This window comes from Tripterygium wilfordii, chromosome 9 (assembly GCF_013401445.1).
Source record: "Tripterygium wilfordii isolate XIE 37 chromosome 9, ASM1340144v1, whole genome shotgun sequence".
Lineage (NCBI taxonomy): Eukaryota > Viridiplantae > Streptophyta > Magnoliopsida > Celastrales > Celastraceae > Tripterygium > Tripterygium wilfordii.
The window spans coordinates 13,169,522-13,185,429 of record NC_052240.1 but is presented as its reverse complement, the minus strand read 5'-3'; the positions used below and the strand labels follow the sequence as shown (position 1 = coordinate 13,185,429).

Sequence of the window (15,908 nt, the reverse complement as noted above, 5' to 3'; positions counted from 1 at the left end):
TAGTGTTATTAGATTGAATTTTTTTAGGTTTTTTGGATGTCCTTAACTAACTCTGAGGTGTAAATAGTTATCATAATGTGGGGTGTTAAATATTGGTGGGGTGTTAATATTTTAGGATGTATTACGTGAGTGTAAATAGTTCTACTCTTTCATTAATATCTTCTTGAATCACCATATACTGTAAGCGAGAACTTTCTTTGCCTACGCAAGAAGTGGTGAAATTGATTTGATGACGCCGATCGATCATGATAAAAAATAAAAATAAAAAAAAAAACAAAAGCCAGAGCTCTTCAATTATGGGTGCCCAGATCCAAATCCAAACAAAGAGAAGAAAGATAAAAGAAACAAATCCCAAATCTAAACCCAACAAAACACTCGGTACCCATTTGAGAAGAATCTTGCTTACACTTCTTTTTATTCCTTCCCCAGAAGAAATCTCATAGAACAACAATAGATAAAGACAAATAAGCACAAAGAGCAACAGCAACTACAAAGTTTCGTACTTGAATTTTTAATTTTTATTTAAGAAATCGCGCATTGTAGGTATCTTTTGGAGTGGGGGTAAGTAACAGGTGGTTAATCTATCGGTGTTGAAAAGTAAACCCAATCAATTGTCAGAGATTAATCCCCCATTCGTGTGTCGGGTTCAAATTTGGGTTTCGGGTTATCCCTATTTTCTTGGTTGTCAAAGTTAAAGAATCAAATCATAAGAGGGTTTTTAATTAATGCAGGCGTGTTTTGTTTGACTTGATCGGAATGTGTTTTTTTGGTGACTGTAGTTAATTTTTTCGGATAACTTCGACTTTCTATACAACTTAATTTTTAATTTTTTTATACATTTAGGTTTATGAGATAATTTTTTTTAGGATCTTTATTTTGGAAGAGAAAAGATGCGTACTTTTTTGTTTGGAGATTTTTATATTGGTCTTGGTAGTCTCTAGGGTTTCGTAATTCGACCCTTAGTTTCTGTTTCGATTTTGTTTCTGGGTTTCTCTGGTTCTCTTTCTTTTCTTCAATTTTTGCAGTTCCAGGTCTCTCTGGATGCAATAATAGTGCTTTCTTGGTGAGTTCTTGATTTGGGGTTCTCTTAGATTCGGAGCAAGTTTCAGGATTTTGATTTGATCGTCGTCCTTCGATTTTGGGAGGCATTGGTACCGCGGCGTTGGCATCTTCAGAGTGGATTTTCTCTCTTCTTTGTAATTTCTCTTTGTGTGAACAATTTCGGTGGTCTCTGGCATGTGCGGATGATGTTTCATGCTCAGGGTCCTGCGAGGAATAATTGTAGCATGCTTGCAGTTTTTTGTGGCAAGATCCCTGCTAAAAAGCAGCAGCGGTCAATTTCTGATGACAAGACCACATACCCATTCCCGGAGCTAGCTTCTTCTGGGCGGCTTGAGGTATGCAAATTTTATTTTGTGGTTGCTTAATTTGCAGTATAGTGTTCGGATATGTGGCAGAATTTTGTTTTGTTAGGCTCTCTCAGTTGTGTATCTCTATGTTTCAAATGCAGGTACAGATTTTAACCAATCCAAGTATTGATGAGTTCCGACGAGTACTTGAATCGTCGGAACCAAATATTGTTTACTTGCAAGGAGAGCAAATAACAGATAGCGAAGAAATTGGATCTCTTCGATGGGGAGATTGCGCGTTAACTACTTCAGAGGCCATATGTGAGCTCTTTGGTTCCACATTGCCCTCCACTGTGAGTGTTTAATATTTACGTGTCATTTTCATTGGATTTTGGGGGCTTGTTTACTCTAGGTGCAAAAAACACTTGATCTTCATCTGATTTTTGAGGCATAATATAGTGTAATAATGAAGTTGGGTGGCCATGTTTTTATGTACATGTGTGTATACATCATGGGGGTAGCTGAGTCATTTGAAAACTAAATATTCATTTAAAAAAGGTTAAAGCACTGCAATCTAGAAAACTTCTGCATGGAGGCTCGTGTTGGCTCGGGAAAGAGTAAGGTGCTTGCAACCTTACCCCTGAATTACTGACAGGAGGTTTCTCAGATTTGAATTTTGCATCCCTAAGTGTGGTAGGTTACTTAAAAGGTTGTTTCCAGGAATTGCACATATTTGCCTATTACCACTGGGCTACTTGTGCAGCTGTGAAAATGATGTGGACTTTTAATTTACATGGGTAAGGGGAGGATAAACGAAAAATGATTGATGCCATAGCTTTGGCGTGGCAATTTGTTTGGTCCTGTTGAGGGAGACAAATAAGAGGGCATATGGAAAGGTCAACCTACCCGGGGACTTTGGTCTTGGGTTCGGATCTCCTTGGTGCACATTAGGTTTAAGTGACACTAGTGGTTTGCAGGTGATGGTTCGTGTCTTTAGTGTACTCTTTATGGAGTGGTTCCATACTCTTTGATATTGGTGTTGAGTGCATGTTCAGATACATGAACATTTGTTTCAGATGCAGTTGCTCTTCTCTCTTGCGGATTTATGTTGGTAGCGTCCCCATTATGAAGAAAAAGTATATGCCTTTGCACTTTGCTCTGCCCCTCTACTCTATTTTTTTCCACCCTATAAATCAGATACCGTAGTTACTAGCTTTCCAGATGCACTTAGTTTTGATATATGTTTAGCTCTTAGTAAATGACATATAATAACTTTTAGCAATTATGATGCACATAGATTCATTTGCTTTGTAGAATGCCATGTGCATATTCACAATTTACTTTGCGCTTATGATACGTGATTCACTATCTGCTCTTTTAGTGCATGATTTTCTGGTGGAATTTATTTTAGTCAGCTTCATAACAGAGGGCTCTTGCGCTCAATTATTTGTTATCCTTAAGTGTTCTCTACCTTCTTGGGTTAATTATAGCTTCAATCAAACTTGGTGCAGGCAGTTATGGTATTTAGTTTAACACTCTCGAATATTGTGAACCAGGTTTATTTGGAGATCCCAAATGGTGAAATGTTGGCAGAGGCACTTCGCTCTAAGGTTATATTGATTTTGGGGGATTCATGATATAATTAGTTGATAATTTATTTTCAACTTGGATTGCCTGCGACTTTGTGAAGTAGGGAACTTGAACCCCTTATAGTTTGTAAATTCCCTCTAGTAAGTTGTTTAACTGCTTTTTGGCAGGGAGTTCCTTATGTCATATATTGGAAAAATGGAATTTCATGTTATGAGGCTTGCCATTTTCGTCAAGCACTTGTGTCAGTGGTACAAAGGTATGATTATCCTTTTTTATTTTTTAATAGGTCAAAGTGTACTTACCCTGAAAATTAACTTCATGATGTGATGATTCCTTTGTTGACTGGATTGGTTTTACCTATAAGGCTATAAGCATGTGTACATGTTTTTTCTCTGGATGCTAGTGGCTATTTGTGACAGGGCATTTATATTCATCTTACATTTCTTGAGTTTTGCTCCTTTTATTTTCAGTTCATGCAGCCATACGTGGGATGCATTCCAACTTGCTCATGCATCTTTTAAGATTTACTGCATTCAAAACAACAATATATTACCTTCAAGTAGCCAGAAGACTGATGGGAAGTCTGGACCTTATGTGTCTGGGGACCCTCCTAAGATTGATATTGGTCCTCTGGAGGAAGATTTGGAGGGAGAAGAAAGCTCTCCTGGAACCCTTCCTGCTATAAAGATATATGACGAAGATGTGAGCATGAGGTTTCTTGTCTGTGGCATGCCATGCACTTTGGTATGTTTGCGCTATTGGATTCGGTCTCTTTTCACTTGTTGGTCATCAATATAATTAAACTATACCATTATCATGATACATTCTGTTCACAAGCCATATTCTTTTCAGGATGCCTTCTTGTTGGGATCGTTGGAGTATGGACTAAATGCCCTCTTGAATATAGAAGTAAGTTTGATCGATTTTCTAAAATTGATTCTTACGTTCTGCATGTACTTGGTGCACAGTTCCTTTCTTGTGCCATGATACTTGATGGTATTAAATGTAAATTATGGCTGAACATACTTCCAATTTAAATTATGCGCTGTGATACTTGAATATAAAAGTATGTTTGATGATGCTTCACTGGAAAGGCTCGAGGTCGTGTGAATGAGCTACAGTTTCTTATATAGTTTTTTTCCCCTGTCAACAATGAAGTTATTTCATTAGTTCTATGTTGTTTATTTGTATTAATTGTTTACATTATGTCTGAAGAATTTTTGCCTGAAACTTTTAAAGATATTTTGTGCAGTTTCTATCTACTTTTTCTGGCTTCCCCCACCCCCCCCTCCTTCCTTTTACACTAATCTGTTTTTTTTATCTTTCTTGTGTTTGCCAGATCCGTGGGAGTAAACTTCACAATCGAACAAGGTTTTGAATGAATTTAAACCCTTTTCCATACTTTCTAAGTCTTATTCCTTCTTTTTTTTGTAGTTGAATTGGATTTTGTTAGTTACTTTATTCATAACCTTTATTTTGAAATATTTGCGTTGCTTTTTTTCAATGCTTGGGCTTTTTTATTGTGCTTGAGTTATATTTTACTTTGTTTAATCCTTGCATTTTTTTTTTTTGCTCACCGAAGACAATTTAAATTTGCAGCGCTCCACCGCCGCCTCTACAGGCTGGAACATTTTCTCGTGGGGTAGTGACCATGCGATGTGACGTATCAACCTGCAGTTCTGCACACATATCACTTTTGGTTTCTGGTAGTGCGCAGACTTGCTTTAATGACCAGGCAAGGACAAACTCTGTCGATTGGGTTGTGTGTGTGTGCATGCTTGCTTGCTATATTCATGAATGTGATGGTAACTTTTGTGCCCCTCGGTATTTTTGTCTCAGCTTTTGGAAAATCATATTAAAAATGAGCTTATTGAGAAGAGTCAGCTAGTTCATGCAATACCTAGCTCTGATGGAGTCAAATTACCTTCATCTGAACCAAGAAAGTCTGCTTCTATCGCCTGTGGTGCAAGTGTGTTTGAAGTTCGTATGAAGGTTCCCACATGGGCATCACAGGTATCTTCTCCATACTTTTTTTTGTTAATAGGCAATAGCCTTTGATTTCCCTATATGACTGTAAAGTTGCGAGTGTAATAATTTTAGATGTTTAATTATGCTTTCCCTCACCTCTTGGTTTATTGTTTAGTTTTTTCTTTTGTTGGTGAACTATCCTTTTGAAACTAAAATTAAATAACATTTATTTGTAAATTTAGGATTGTTGTCTCTCTTTTCGTTTGGTGGAACAAGAATTATTTTATAAGAAAATCGATTTTGTTTGATGGCCACTGAAATAAATTTACATCCAGATGGTTTGAATAGTTAATTGTGGCATGCTTGTCTTCTATTACGTTTTACTTTTGTTTATCTTGATACTGATAAAGGAACAACTGTGTTGCGGTAGTGTACTTGCGAGGGAGTTCATGACATTTTTCTTAGAAGATATTGTTGAATGGAAGTGTCAACAAGGCAACAACAAAGTTCTGATAGGGGTCTGCGATAAGCTATGAGAAAGATTTTATTAGCTAATTAAAGCTTTTACTATTATTTTAGTGCTATTTTAGGGGCAATTGCACAGGTGACTATTTCAATGCCATTACAGGTTTTAAGGCAACTTGCACAAGATGTATCTTACCGCAGTCTAGTTATGCTAGGAATTGCTAGCATTCAAGGCTTGTCAGTTGCTTCTTTTGAAAAGGATGATGCGGAAAGACTGCTTTACTTTTGTACAAGACAGGGCAAGAAGTTTCATGCAAATAATTCTTTTCTCAGTAAGCCACCTAGTTGGTGGATGCCACCTGCACCTTGCCGCAAAAGATCTGAGCCATGCCAAGTAGCCAAACCCTTGAATGGTAGAGGCCTGGAAGGTCAAAATGGAGGAAATGTAAGACAAAAACTCAATGTTGCTGCGTTGAGGCCAATTCCTCACACTCGTGGTCATAAGATGTTACCTTTTTCTGGGTTCGGTGAGGGTGAAAGATATGATGGAGACCAAGTAAAAGTCAACTTGCCTGTTGCCCCAACAAAGCATGTCCCTGCTCCAGTCACACATCGGAAGTCATTGTCAAGCTCTTTTCAGGCTCAGCAGATTATTTCGTTAAATCCTCTACCTTTGAAGAAGCACGGTTGTGGCAGAGCACCGATACAGGCGTGTTCTGAGGTGAGTTTTTTCCCCTCCTTTATCAGTTTTTTGGTTGATATTTGAGTGGTTTGGTTGTGCTGTTCGTGTCTACTTCACTTTTCCATTTTATTTGTTTTTTTAGCCAGGTAGGGGTAGCCCAATTGATGAGCAGTGAAAATTGCGTAAGATGTTTTGGGCATGGAGAATGTAGAAATATTGGAGGCTGGTGCAAAAATTTGTTTGAGAAAATTTGAGTAGGAGATACTAAATAGAGAGGATGGATGCTATTGGAAACACGGATGAAGGTTCCTGAAAAGGATATTGATACCATAGCATTAGGATAGAGTCTATCTTTAGACTCGAACGTATCGTGTAGGATAATCCATATAGTTTATTCCAACTAATTTACCGACAAGGTCTGGAACGTTGCTACATTTTCTGAAATCGCTCCTTGCTTTCCAGTCTCTTTCATGGTTTCCTTTGTGAATTTCGTTCCACTGTATGATGTTTTCCTCATTTTGTCCCGTCATTTTATGTCAGTAACTTCAATCACTAGACGCATTGACTAAATAATAATTTTGTACGAAAAAAGGGAATAATGAGGTTTTCTTTTTGATCCCCATTCCCCAGTACTGATTTAATCCTACTTTTTAAGAATGCAAAATAAATCAGGGCTGTGGGATTGTGGCAAAACTACCCTGGGTGTTAAAATAATACCCTGTTAATGCGACAAACTTTTTTAGTGTTTCCATTGGGTTTCTTCTTTTCATTTCAGTCCTTATCTGGTTTTGCAGGAGGAATTTTTGAGGGACGTAATGCAATTCCTGGTACTTCGTGGACATACTCGTCTTGTTCCTCAAGGCGGGCTAGCTGAGTTTCCTGATGCCATTTTAAATGCAAAACGCCTGGACCTTTTCAATTTGTATAGAGAGGTAAGCTCTTTGATTTGCTTGGTAAATGTTTGTAAATTGGCCAAGAAATCAGTCTGTAATACCTTTTGCTTTAGGTGGTTTCAAGAGGAGGCTTTCATGTCGGGAATGGAATCAATTGGAAGGGACAAGTTTTTTCAAAGATGCGTAATCACACCTTAACAAATAGGATGACTGTATGGCTTCTGACTTCTCATTTATGATCTTTCCCACTCTAATTTTAGCTTGTTATTGTTTATTTTTCTGAATATTATATTTTTAATGACTTTTTTCTCCATCTGTTCTAGGGTGTCGGCAACACACTAAAAAGACATTATGAAACTTACCTTTTGGAGTATGAATTGGCTCATGATGATGTTGATGGGGAATGCTGCTTGTTGTGTCACAGGTCTCTCTCTCTCTCTCTCTCCAGACACTGCATGATACCTATTTTTCCTCCCCCTTAGAGAGAGATGAATATGATTGTGCATTCAGCGTTGAGTGACCATTGACAATTGAATTTGCATGTTTTCAACAGTAGCGCCGCAGGTGATTGGGTGAATTGCGGAATATGTGGCGAATGGGCACACTTTGGCTGTGATAGACGGCAAGGGCTTGGCGCCTTTAAGGTATTTTTGCTTTGCCCTTGTTCTTATCAATCTAAAGATGTGTAGACATTGAAGAGATTATTGTTCCGGGGTACTTAATAGTTTTCCGTTATGTTGTTTTAAAGAGTTAACATTTTATGTCACTGATCCAGGACTATGCTAAAACAGATGGACTGGAGTATATATGTCCACATTGCAGCATCTCAAACTTCAAGAAGAAATCTCAGAGGACTGCGAACGGATATTCATAGGTCTTCACATTCTTGGATTCACCGTCTCCCTCTAAAATCTCACTTTCTTATCATTTGTCACTATATTTTTATATGAATGTGCAAGAGAAGGCATGTATTAGGAATGTAATTATTGTATTCTATTCCATTGTTGTCTACATATATAGAGTAAGAAGGCCGCCGCACTGCAATTTCCCCCCTCACAATATATGTACTCTTGAAGGAGAAGTGTCGCAGAAGAGTGATTGTAGAATATTATTTCAGTGCAACTCAATCTAATGAGGTAGTTTTTTTGTCAAGTATGCATGGTTTGTGATGATAGTGAGAAAAAGTTCAGTTCAAAGGCCTTCTGCATTTCTCATATGATGACACATTTTCATTGCTGATCTTATGATTGCTCTTCGTGTTCAAATCTTGACAAGTTTTGCTGGTAATGTTGATACTATTATACTGAAACTAATGGTGTTTTGCTTTCAATTACCTTTCAATAGATCACATTTAGGTTGGTTTGTTACTTAACTTTGACATAAGTGGCTAGAATTTACAGGATCTTTCTTGTGTTTCTATATCTGCAATTGCAGCCATTCCTACCAAAGATAAGGTAGGAAAAAGGCTATTTACCCGATGCAAGTATATGCTTCCAATGACATCTATGTATGAGCAGAAGTATATGACAAATTTAATGCTTGTCATGGACATCTCTGGACTCTGAAAGCCAAATTTGGTACTTTATTTATATTATTGGAGGAAAAAAAAATAAATAAACAAGGAAACTTTGTCATAGAGAGAAATCATCAAACTATATCTAGGGTTTAAGCTTCGCAGGGAGAGAGGTGTTCTTCACTTCTTGTTTCATACCTCCATTACAACCATAGGTGATGTTGCCTTTGTTGCTAAGCTTTCCCACCGTGGATTTTCCATCGTCAGCTCCTGGTGGACTGTTGGTGCTACTGCTGCTGCTGTTAGTCTGAACAAGACCATTTCCTTCCCCAGAATTCCTCCTTTCTTTGAAGACAAATTGTGACATGGATGTTCTTTTGCTGGATATGGCAGTGGCAAGAGCAATGGGCATGAGGCAGAGTCCTTTGCTTTGAAGATATTGCATAGCCATGGTAACATTGGAGTCCATCAGCTTAATTACTTCTTGTTCGAAGGCAACTTGATCGGGAGATGGGGATTGTGAAAAATCATTTGAGCCCTAACAGAAATGGATTCCATATAACAAATCATGCGAGTAAAAGAAACTAGTTGGCATCATATCGTTTGTGTGCATCAAAACTCATTGCATGATAACCAACAGCATAACGAATAGATATGATGATCAATGGATAATAGTCAATGTCATGCATGGAATGCTCGTAAAGAATACTGGGAATACTGTATATGTATTAGTTGAGAGAGTTGAAAGTTGAAGCACCTCGTCTCGACCATTTGTGAAAACTGCTTCTGCAGTGCCCAGTCTGCTCATGCTTAGTACCTGTGTATCATTTTATTAGGCGCACTTACTCATTAATGCAGTGAGGACTAGAACTGTTTATCACTGGTTGGAGATGTAATATAAGTAGTGTGTCTAACTCTTGCTCAGTTTTTTTTTTTTTTCCCTCAAAATATTATATACATCGATCACAAAGATTACTTTCTTACCTTGACTTGAAGCCGAAGAAATTTGACGTACTCTATGATTTCATCGAGCATGGATGCTTTGTCAGTCTGCAAAAATAATGATGAAGTCAATCCATGAACAGAGTTTGTCAACTCCACATCACAACTCAGTAGGTTATGTGCATATGTTAATTGAATGTCGCGTAAAAACGTAGTGTTCTTTGTTTGTCCACTCCACATCACAATTCTGCTTTAAGTTCTCAAATTCCTTTTTCAGAGGTGATATACAGCTTCTTAGAATTATATGCAACAAGATCAAGCATCTATCTTGACTTCTTTTCGTCGGAGCGCCTGAACATTCTAAGTAAATAAGAAGATGCAGCAATTAGTACGTACTGAGTAGCAGGGCAAGTAAAAAAGGTATACCTTGGAGGGATTTGGTACAAGTTCTTGTAGGTTCTTCATTCTTTCAGCAATTTTTTCTCTACGAAGCTGCAGATACGTTTTTTTTGTGAAGTAAATAGGAAAAGATCATAAAATTTTTAAAATACTAAATTCTGTGCAAAAAAAAAAAAAACACTACTTCTTCAGTTCTTATTGTGAATCCCAAAGCTATGAAGCAAAGCAATTTGGAGTAACTTATAATAATAAGATGTTACTTAAAACCAACCCTTTCAGCAATGCTGTGCGGATCAGTGGCCTGGCCTCTTCGTGCCCTCACCCGAGGCTTTCCATTACCATTACAGCCACCAGTTGAAGCAGCATGTGTATTCTGTAACTGAAAACTGTAAGTTTGCTTCGCATAATGATTCATGGAATTCATTCAATCATTTCTAATAGAGTATGAGACATTCATGACTAATACCACTGGTAATGAAACTTATGCCAGAATGCACCGACACTACAACAATCACCTGCGTCAGAGAAGGAAATCCACTTGTTGGTAGTGTTGCTATCTGCGGTGGCACATTACCAAACGACAATGGACAGGTTTGCAAATTTTGCGTCCCCTGCTACATCAAGTAATAGATAGACTAAATAATACTCGTGATCATACTGAACTTATACAAAAGATGATTATATGTCTAAAAATGATTTCTTGAAGAGTAGCTAGAACTGTTGAATTAGTTTATTAGTCTTATACCTTATCGGTGACTGATGAAGAAACCTTATCAAATTGGAAAATCTCATCCACCTTAACAAATCTTTTATCCATCATGTCCATACAATCTTCCAAATTCTCGCCTTGCATTCCAAAGTCATTCATTCTTTCTTGTCCCACAGCAGGAGAGAGGGAAGAAACAGCCTCAAAAGGTGGTGGAGCCCACAATTGTGAAATTGGAGAACTAGTTTGCAAATCACTGAAGGAACTATGAAAATCAGTTGCATTGCTACCGCCAAGTTCAACATGCCCCGCCTCAGCAAAGGAGACAGATTGTGCGGGATCACCAAACACCGGAAGGTGCTTCGAAGAACCTAGGTTCAGTAAGCCCTTACTAGGAATAGATACAGCATGTTGCAGGTTTGTATTTCCAAGTTCCGAGCTGAAATTCATCCTTCCATGTAAAGTGGGGTTGCCTTCACCTACACCATCTTTTGATGTCCTAGAATCACCGCATGGTAAGCTCGTGTCAACACCATCACCCAGCTCTTCAGTAAGAATTGCAGACGAAGCATCATAAGCAGCTAAAATGTCCATATTCTGGTTTGAACTAATCGTACTTATAGGTGAAATCTCTTGGTCAGCTTGATAAGCTCCAAGTGATTTGTGCAGCAGACCATTTACTTGACCACATTCACCACTGTCTAAAGAAAAATTTTCTTTTGCATCCTTAACCCATAATGTGGACGATATAAGGTGGTCAAGATACTCATCCATCATGAAACACAATTCAGTAGAGAAAATTTGGTGCACAAACCCCAAACGCAAGAGCTCCCCAAGTTTTTGTATCCGCAACTTCAGAACGTATGAGCTCTATTCCTACATATCATCATTGAGCATGTTACAAATCTAACAACTCACATTACTAGCAGGTAATTAAGCTTATCATAAACCACTTAGTAAGGACCTAAACTGCAAGGTAGAAATTTTCATAGTTCATCCAAAAACTTATTACAAGCTTTATTTTGCTATTCACAACGCTCAGAACATCACAGTCACAATTACACACATTCTAGGCACGTACATGCATAAATAAAACTCTGAACATTTGCATTAATAATTGTGACAAAATGAGAATGATTTGACTGTGAATTCTACAACTGCTCCTTGAGTATCACTTAGAAGGAAATAACTGTGAAAATCAGCAAAAATATAAGAATTATTAAACAATCTGCAAAAATGACACTTAACTATAACATGGAATGCCCAGATAAGACTATAATTCTAAAGACTAAATAACAGCACAGGTATTCAAGACTATAAAACCAGCATACCCATTTGAAATTTGGAAAACCGATATTCATTTTTCATTCATGCAAACATCAACAAAACAAATATAGTCCAAATTACTTAAAGAACTAATTTCAGCCAAAAAGAGCCAGGCTTAACACAAATATTCACCTTGGCCCTGATTACGAGTCAGCTAAATTGTACTTGTATAATCATTGCAAGTTCATTTCTGAGATACCCAGTTCATGAAACCGGTTCAATTTCCACTTAAGTTCATGAAAAGAACCAAAAATTACACACCCACCAACAACATGGTCAACAAAAACAGCGTAAATTGTTAATTATGAACAATCAAGTGCATACAGCTTCTGAATTTGAACTACAAAGGAATATCAGTATAAACAAGAGTGACTTACAGTGAGAGAAGTGAAGAGAATAGCGGTTTCTAGTAGTGAATGAGCAGCCCCTTCTTTGCTCTATATTTTCTCTCAGCATGCCAGAGCTTCACAGCAAAAGTAGTTTGGCTTTTGAGTTTTGAAGAGAAACTGCTTCCATTATTCCTTTTCTTTTCTTTTTGTAAATAAAAAGCTCATTTTCGATCTCATTATTAAATCTTTGTTTTTTGACTATTACAGAAAAAGGGTATTGGACACGTGTCGTCGAATAGTGTGCAACGTCATCCAGATTCTGCTATTCCCCGTTCCGTTTCATTTTCCATCAACGTTACAGTCCATGTAAAATGACGCCCATAACCTTTTAACAGACAGCTATTTACATTAATGACCTCAAAAGCAGCCACTCTCCGATTGGATAGTCTGTGGTATTATGGTCATATGAAAAAGAAGTTTTTGTCCGCTCCGAGTTAAGCGGAGAGGTTTTAGCCTTTTAGGTACCAGAACCAGTCCATGACGATGAAAGCACTGAGGAGTAATTTTCTGATCTTTACAGGGAGTATATGGTAATTTACCCACTCAAAACATATCACGGACTCACAGCTTTGTTTGGCTTCCTTGATTGAGGCTGAGGCTATGTAAATGCAGCAACTTTTAGTTAACTTTGTTCTTATTGAGAAAAAAAAGAAACCATGTTGTTTGTTTACCAAACAAGAGAAAATGTTTTTCTTTGTTTACATCACATCATAGAAGACCCAATAGAGAAGAAACAAAGAAAAGAATCTAAGGAGTACCATACATTACTTGACTTGAGAGAAGAATAATATATCTCTTAAATAGGCATTTTAGAAAATCAACGAAGTAAAGTAGATTCAATGGTGTTACTTAAGAAGTCAACACAAGTAACTTTGAAGTTTTTATATGGGCTCACTAGCATTCTTGTTGGGCCGCAGACATTGAACAAAGCTAATAGTGGGCTTGGGCAGCTTAAAAGCAGTTTGGGGCAGTTTCGAGCCCACCATCTTTTGTCTAGCAATGGGCCGCCTTTCAATATTCTGCCACATTCTGGTGTCCTAAACGTAGAGAACTACACCAATCTAATCCCGAACTTGATGGTCAAAAGGTTAAACAAGGCAGCTGCCAAGCCGCTTACCAAAACGGCTTTCTCGCAGGTGACTAAACCAAGGAAAGATTTTGCTAGCAATTCTTTTTCACAGCTTCAGGAATAGCCTACTCTGCTGCATAGGAGAGGTCTTGCGGAAAAATAGCTCGATGCTCGGATTATAAAAAGTTTGAGATGAAAAAGTGATTATTTATGACAAGCTCATTTCCTCTTATTGAAAGTTGAAAACTGATAAAATCAGAGTCTAGTAATAAAATCCCATGACAAGATAATAATGCAGCTGTAATAACGTGGGAAAAACATATGATTGTTCCACTTCAAAACAGGAACTGTGAAACTCTTCCTAATCTGTCCTCATTAGCTCTTATTATGCTCTTCATCTTCACTGCAGCCAATGTAGGATGGATTAACACCACAAGAGTGGCGAATCTCCAACTATAAAGGATTCACACACAAAGCAAAGTTTTCTCAGAAAGTGCCATCAAGCACAGGATTCTCGTAAAAACTCCAGAGACCCATCAAGCTCCCAGAAAATCGTATCCCAGCTACCCTCGAAACAAGAAGGAATTGGTGAGAACTCCATTTGGGGCTCAAAATGAGATGGCTCTTCCGGCACTACATCCTTAGTGTTGATCTTCATTTTCTTCTTTGGTTGGCTGTTGCCTCCAGCAATTGCAGCTTCTTCAAGTTTTCTAAAATTTGATGCTACCGACGAGATCTCTGGACTTCTCTCTTCATACTCTCCCCAACCAAAACCAGAGCAATGCAAAGAATTGCTTCCTTGATCTGAACTAAAACAGATTGTGCCTCCATCAGAAGGAACATACGGTTTCGGCTTAATTGCATCCTCGGCAGCAGGAAATGAGTCCATGTGCTTCAATGGCCGTATTGTAGTATCATCTTCAGGAGTTTGAAATTTGAAAACAGAACTATTCGCTGAGTAGTTATCATGGTTTAGACTCAACTTCTCTGAGTAATCAGACTTGGAGCGATATTTCTTGGAATTAGGCTTTGTCGAGAGCCCTTGAGCACTCTGGTGAGTAAGTTCTGGGAAATTCAGTTTAGCCTTATCACCTCTTATCTTGCGTGCTTCAGCATCATAAGCCCTTGCAGCTTCCTCGGGTGTATTAAAGGTTCCAAGCCAAACCCGAACCCCCTTTTTTGGATCCCTGATTTCAGCTGCCCATTTTCCCCATGGCCGCATTCTAATTCCTCTATATTGGCTTTTCCTCTTCATCTTTGCAGCTTTAATTGCAGCCACAGCAGGTTCCACAGACTTGACAACTTTTGAGCCTACAGACCCAACAGGTTTCAAAGACTCTACAACTTTTGAGCCTCCTGTAACTAAGAAAGTTTGATTCGAATCGTTTCACAGCTTAAAAATACACAATAAAGCGGCCCAAAAAGTCTTATCAAATAAATTCATCAAAGCAAGCCACACACACACACACACATATACGCGTTTGTTTGTGTGAAGAGTAACTCAGTAAAACTGTAGAACTTGGGTATTACTTACATTAATCCCCAATCTAGTTCTTAATAAGTTTCATTTTGGATTCTACCAGCCATAACAGACAAAATGTTGGATACAAAATTCCTCCAAAAAAGTATCATGTCATTAAATTCATGATCTTCATATTGTTTAACCCTGAAAACTCACTTTCCTCTTTTGGTTCAGGTAAATTAGAGAGAGTTGGCAAACACCCAATACAAAGTGAAGCAAATTAAATTAACAGATATGAACTTCTCTTGCTCAATACACAAAAACAAGGATGATCTACGCAATAGGTCTGGTTCAACCAGTGAATACGAAAAGCGAAGATTCCACGACTCGAAATTGGGAAAAAAAAAAAATTCAATAAAGCGAAAGTGAGGCGGATATAAAAGCTCAAATTCTTAAAACTTGTCAAATTGAAGCTAAATATGATTAAAGGAGGAAATGCTTAAAATTACCCCGAGAAAAGACAAATGAGCGAAACCCCAATTCTTCTTCTTCTCCATCTCTGTCATCATCAGCAGAGTCAAGATCAGAGTCGTCCTTGAATTCCCTAAACGCAGCCTCGAAATCTTCATCATTACCATAAATCTCCGAGCTCAAAGACCTAAACCTGTAACTCGTAACCTGGTCGCAGTAGCTCTTCTTGAACTCAGAACAGAGAGAAGTGGTGGAGGGTCGGCGACGACCTCGGCTCCCCGGAACAAAGTCTGAGATTCGAGCTCCCCCACACATCTCTCTTCTTTTCCCTCTGTGACAATGAATGCAATGCGTAGCTTCAACCGAACTCTGTTACTGTACAAAAACGTGACACCACAGTAGATTACAAAACCAGCATGCACAAATATCGATTTCAAGATGACACGTGTAGACTGTAGAGCACCAAATACAAACACAAGAGGCGCCGACCTCGACGGCTCGACCCATGTAATGGTAAACAATGGGCTGAAATCCGTGGGCTTGACAATCCGGGCCTCCGTTGATTCAGGGGCTGTAACCAGTGCTCTTAATGAGCCGTACCTTAGTTGCGGGCCTGCGGCATCGGATTCGATTATTAGATCGTTGGTTAAGTTAAGTAAGGCCCAGAAACTCTGAGTAAAGAAG

General features: G+C 38.3%; 3 protein-coding genes across 9 annotated transcripts; 1 reads left to right on the top strand and 2 right to left on the bottom strand.

Annotated features, from left to right (window-relative positions):
- Positions 1 to 309: 309 nt before the first annotated feature.
- Positions 310 to 8,139, top strand: LOC120005831 (AT-rich interactive domain-containing protein 4). Of its 2 annotated transcripts, XM_038855679.1 has the most exons (16): positions 310 to 494; positions 1,026 to 1,397; positions 1,511 to 1,702; positions 2,906 to 2,959; positions 3,107 to 3,195; positions 3,410 to 3,683; positions 3,792 to 3,848; positions 4,279 to 4,310; positions 4,539 to 4,674; positions 4,779 to 4,952; positions 5,536 to 6,093; positions 6,849 to 6,986; positions 7,061 to 7,159; positions 7,271 to 7,371; positions 7,501 to 7,591; positions 7,723 to 8,139. In XM_038855679.1, the coding sequence occupies exons 2-16, from the start codon at positions 1,245 to 1,247 to the stop codon at positions 7,819 to 7,821; spliced, it is 2,247 nt and encodes a 748-aa protein (XP_038711607.1). In that variant the 5' UTR covers positions 310 to 494; positions 1,026 to 1,244; the 3' UTR covers positions 7,822 to 8,139. The 2 variants fall into 2 exon arrangements, with proteins under 2 accessions (XP_038711607.1, XP_038711606.1); XM_038855678.1 differs by lacking the exon at positions 310 to 494 and having other exon boundaries at positions 568 to 1,397.
- Positions 8,140 to 8,463: 324 nt separating this feature from the next.
- Positions 8,464 to 12,348, bottom strand: LOC120005302 (transcription factor LRL1-like). Of its 4 annotated transcripts, none has more exons than XM_038854865.1 (8): positions 12,211 to 12,348; positions 10,547 to 11,383; positions 10,317 to 10,415; positions 10,073 to 10,180; positions 9,829 to 9,894; positions 9,445 to 9,510; positions 9,218 to 9,277; positions 8,464 to 8,998 (listed from the first exon to the last, which is right to left on the bottom strand). In XM_038854865.1, the coding sequence occupies exons 2-8, from the start codon at positions 11,282 to 11,284 to the stop codon at positions 8,606 to 8,608; spliced, it is 1,530 nt and encodes a 509-aa protein (XP_038710793.1). In that variant the 5' UTR covers positions 11,285 to 11,383; positions 12,211 to 12,348; the 3' UTR covers positions 8,464 to 8,605. The 4 variants fall into 4 exon arrangements, with proteins under 4 accessions (XP_038710793.1, XP_038710794.1, XP_038710796.1 ...); XM_038854866.1 differs by having other exon boundaries at positions 8,466 to 8,998; positions 10,317 to 10,412; XM_038854868.1 differs by having other exon boundaries at positions 8,467 to 8,998; positions 10,073 to 10,174.
- Positions 12,349 to 13,498: 1,150 nt separating this feature from the next.
- Positions 13,499 to 15,850, bottom strand: LOC120005642 (ethylene-responsive transcription factor RAP2-12-like). Of its 3 annotated transcripts, XM_038855404.1 has the most exons (3): positions 15,714 to 15,850; positions 15,263 to 15,599; positions 13,499 to 14,653 (listed from the first exon to the last, which is right to left on the bottom strand). In XM_038855404.1, exons 2-3 carry the CDS (start codon positions 15,537 to 15,539, stop codon positions 13,791 to 13,793), a joined length of 1,140 nt encoding a protein of 379 aa, XP_038711332.1. In that variant the 5' UTR covers positions 15,540 to 15,599; positions 15,714 to 15,850; the 3' UTR covers positions 13,499 to 13,790. The 3 variants fall into 3 exon arrangements, with proteins under 3 accessions (XP_038711332.1, XP_038711331.1, XP_038711333.1); XM_038855403.1 differs by lacking the exon at positions 15,714 to 15,850 and having other exon boundaries at positions 15,263 to 15,659; XM_038855405.1 differs by lacking the exon at positions 15,714 to 15,850 and having other exon boundaries at positions 13,499 to 14,647; positions 15,263 to 15,659.
- Between the last annotated feature and the right edge of the window lie 58 nt (positions 15,851 to 15,908).

Excerpts from the sequence above, each read along its gene's own strand:
- LOC120005831 (XM_038855679.1), top strand. The coding sequence starts at position 1,245 with ATGATGTTTCATGCTCAGGGTCCTGCGAGGAATAATTGTAGCATGCTT. Across the intron at positions 3,196-3,409 it reads CTTGTGTCAGTGGTACAAAG|TTCATGCAGCCATACGTGGG; the intron begins GTATGATTATCC and ends TTTTATTTTCAG. Across the intron at positions 3,849-4,278 it reads ATGCCCTCTTGAATATAGAA|ATCCGTGGGAGTAAACTTCA; the intron begins GTAAGTTTGATC and ends TGTGTTTGCCAG.
- LOC120005302 (XM_038854865.1), bottom strand. The coding sequence starts at position 11,284 with ATGATGGATGAGTATCTTGACCACCTTATATCGTCCACATTATGGGTT. Across the intron at positions 9,278-9,444 it reads TTCTTCGGCTTCAAGTCAAG|GTACTAAGCATGAGCAGACT; the intron begins GTAAGAAAGTAA and ends AATGATACACAG. Across the intron at positions 8,999-9,217 it reads TCACAAATGGTCGAGACGAG|GGCTCAAATGATTTTTCACA; the intron begins GTGCTTCAACTT and ends CATTTCTGTTAG.
- LOC120005642 (XM_038855404.1), bottom strand. The coding sequence starts at position 15,539 with ATGTGTGGGGGAGCTCGAATCTCAGACTTTGTTCCGGGGAGCCGAGGT. Across the intron at positions 14,654-15,262 it reads CTCATTTGTCTTTTCTCGGG|TTACAGGAGGCTCAAAAGTT; the intron begins GTAATTTTAAGC and ends AAACTTTCTTAG.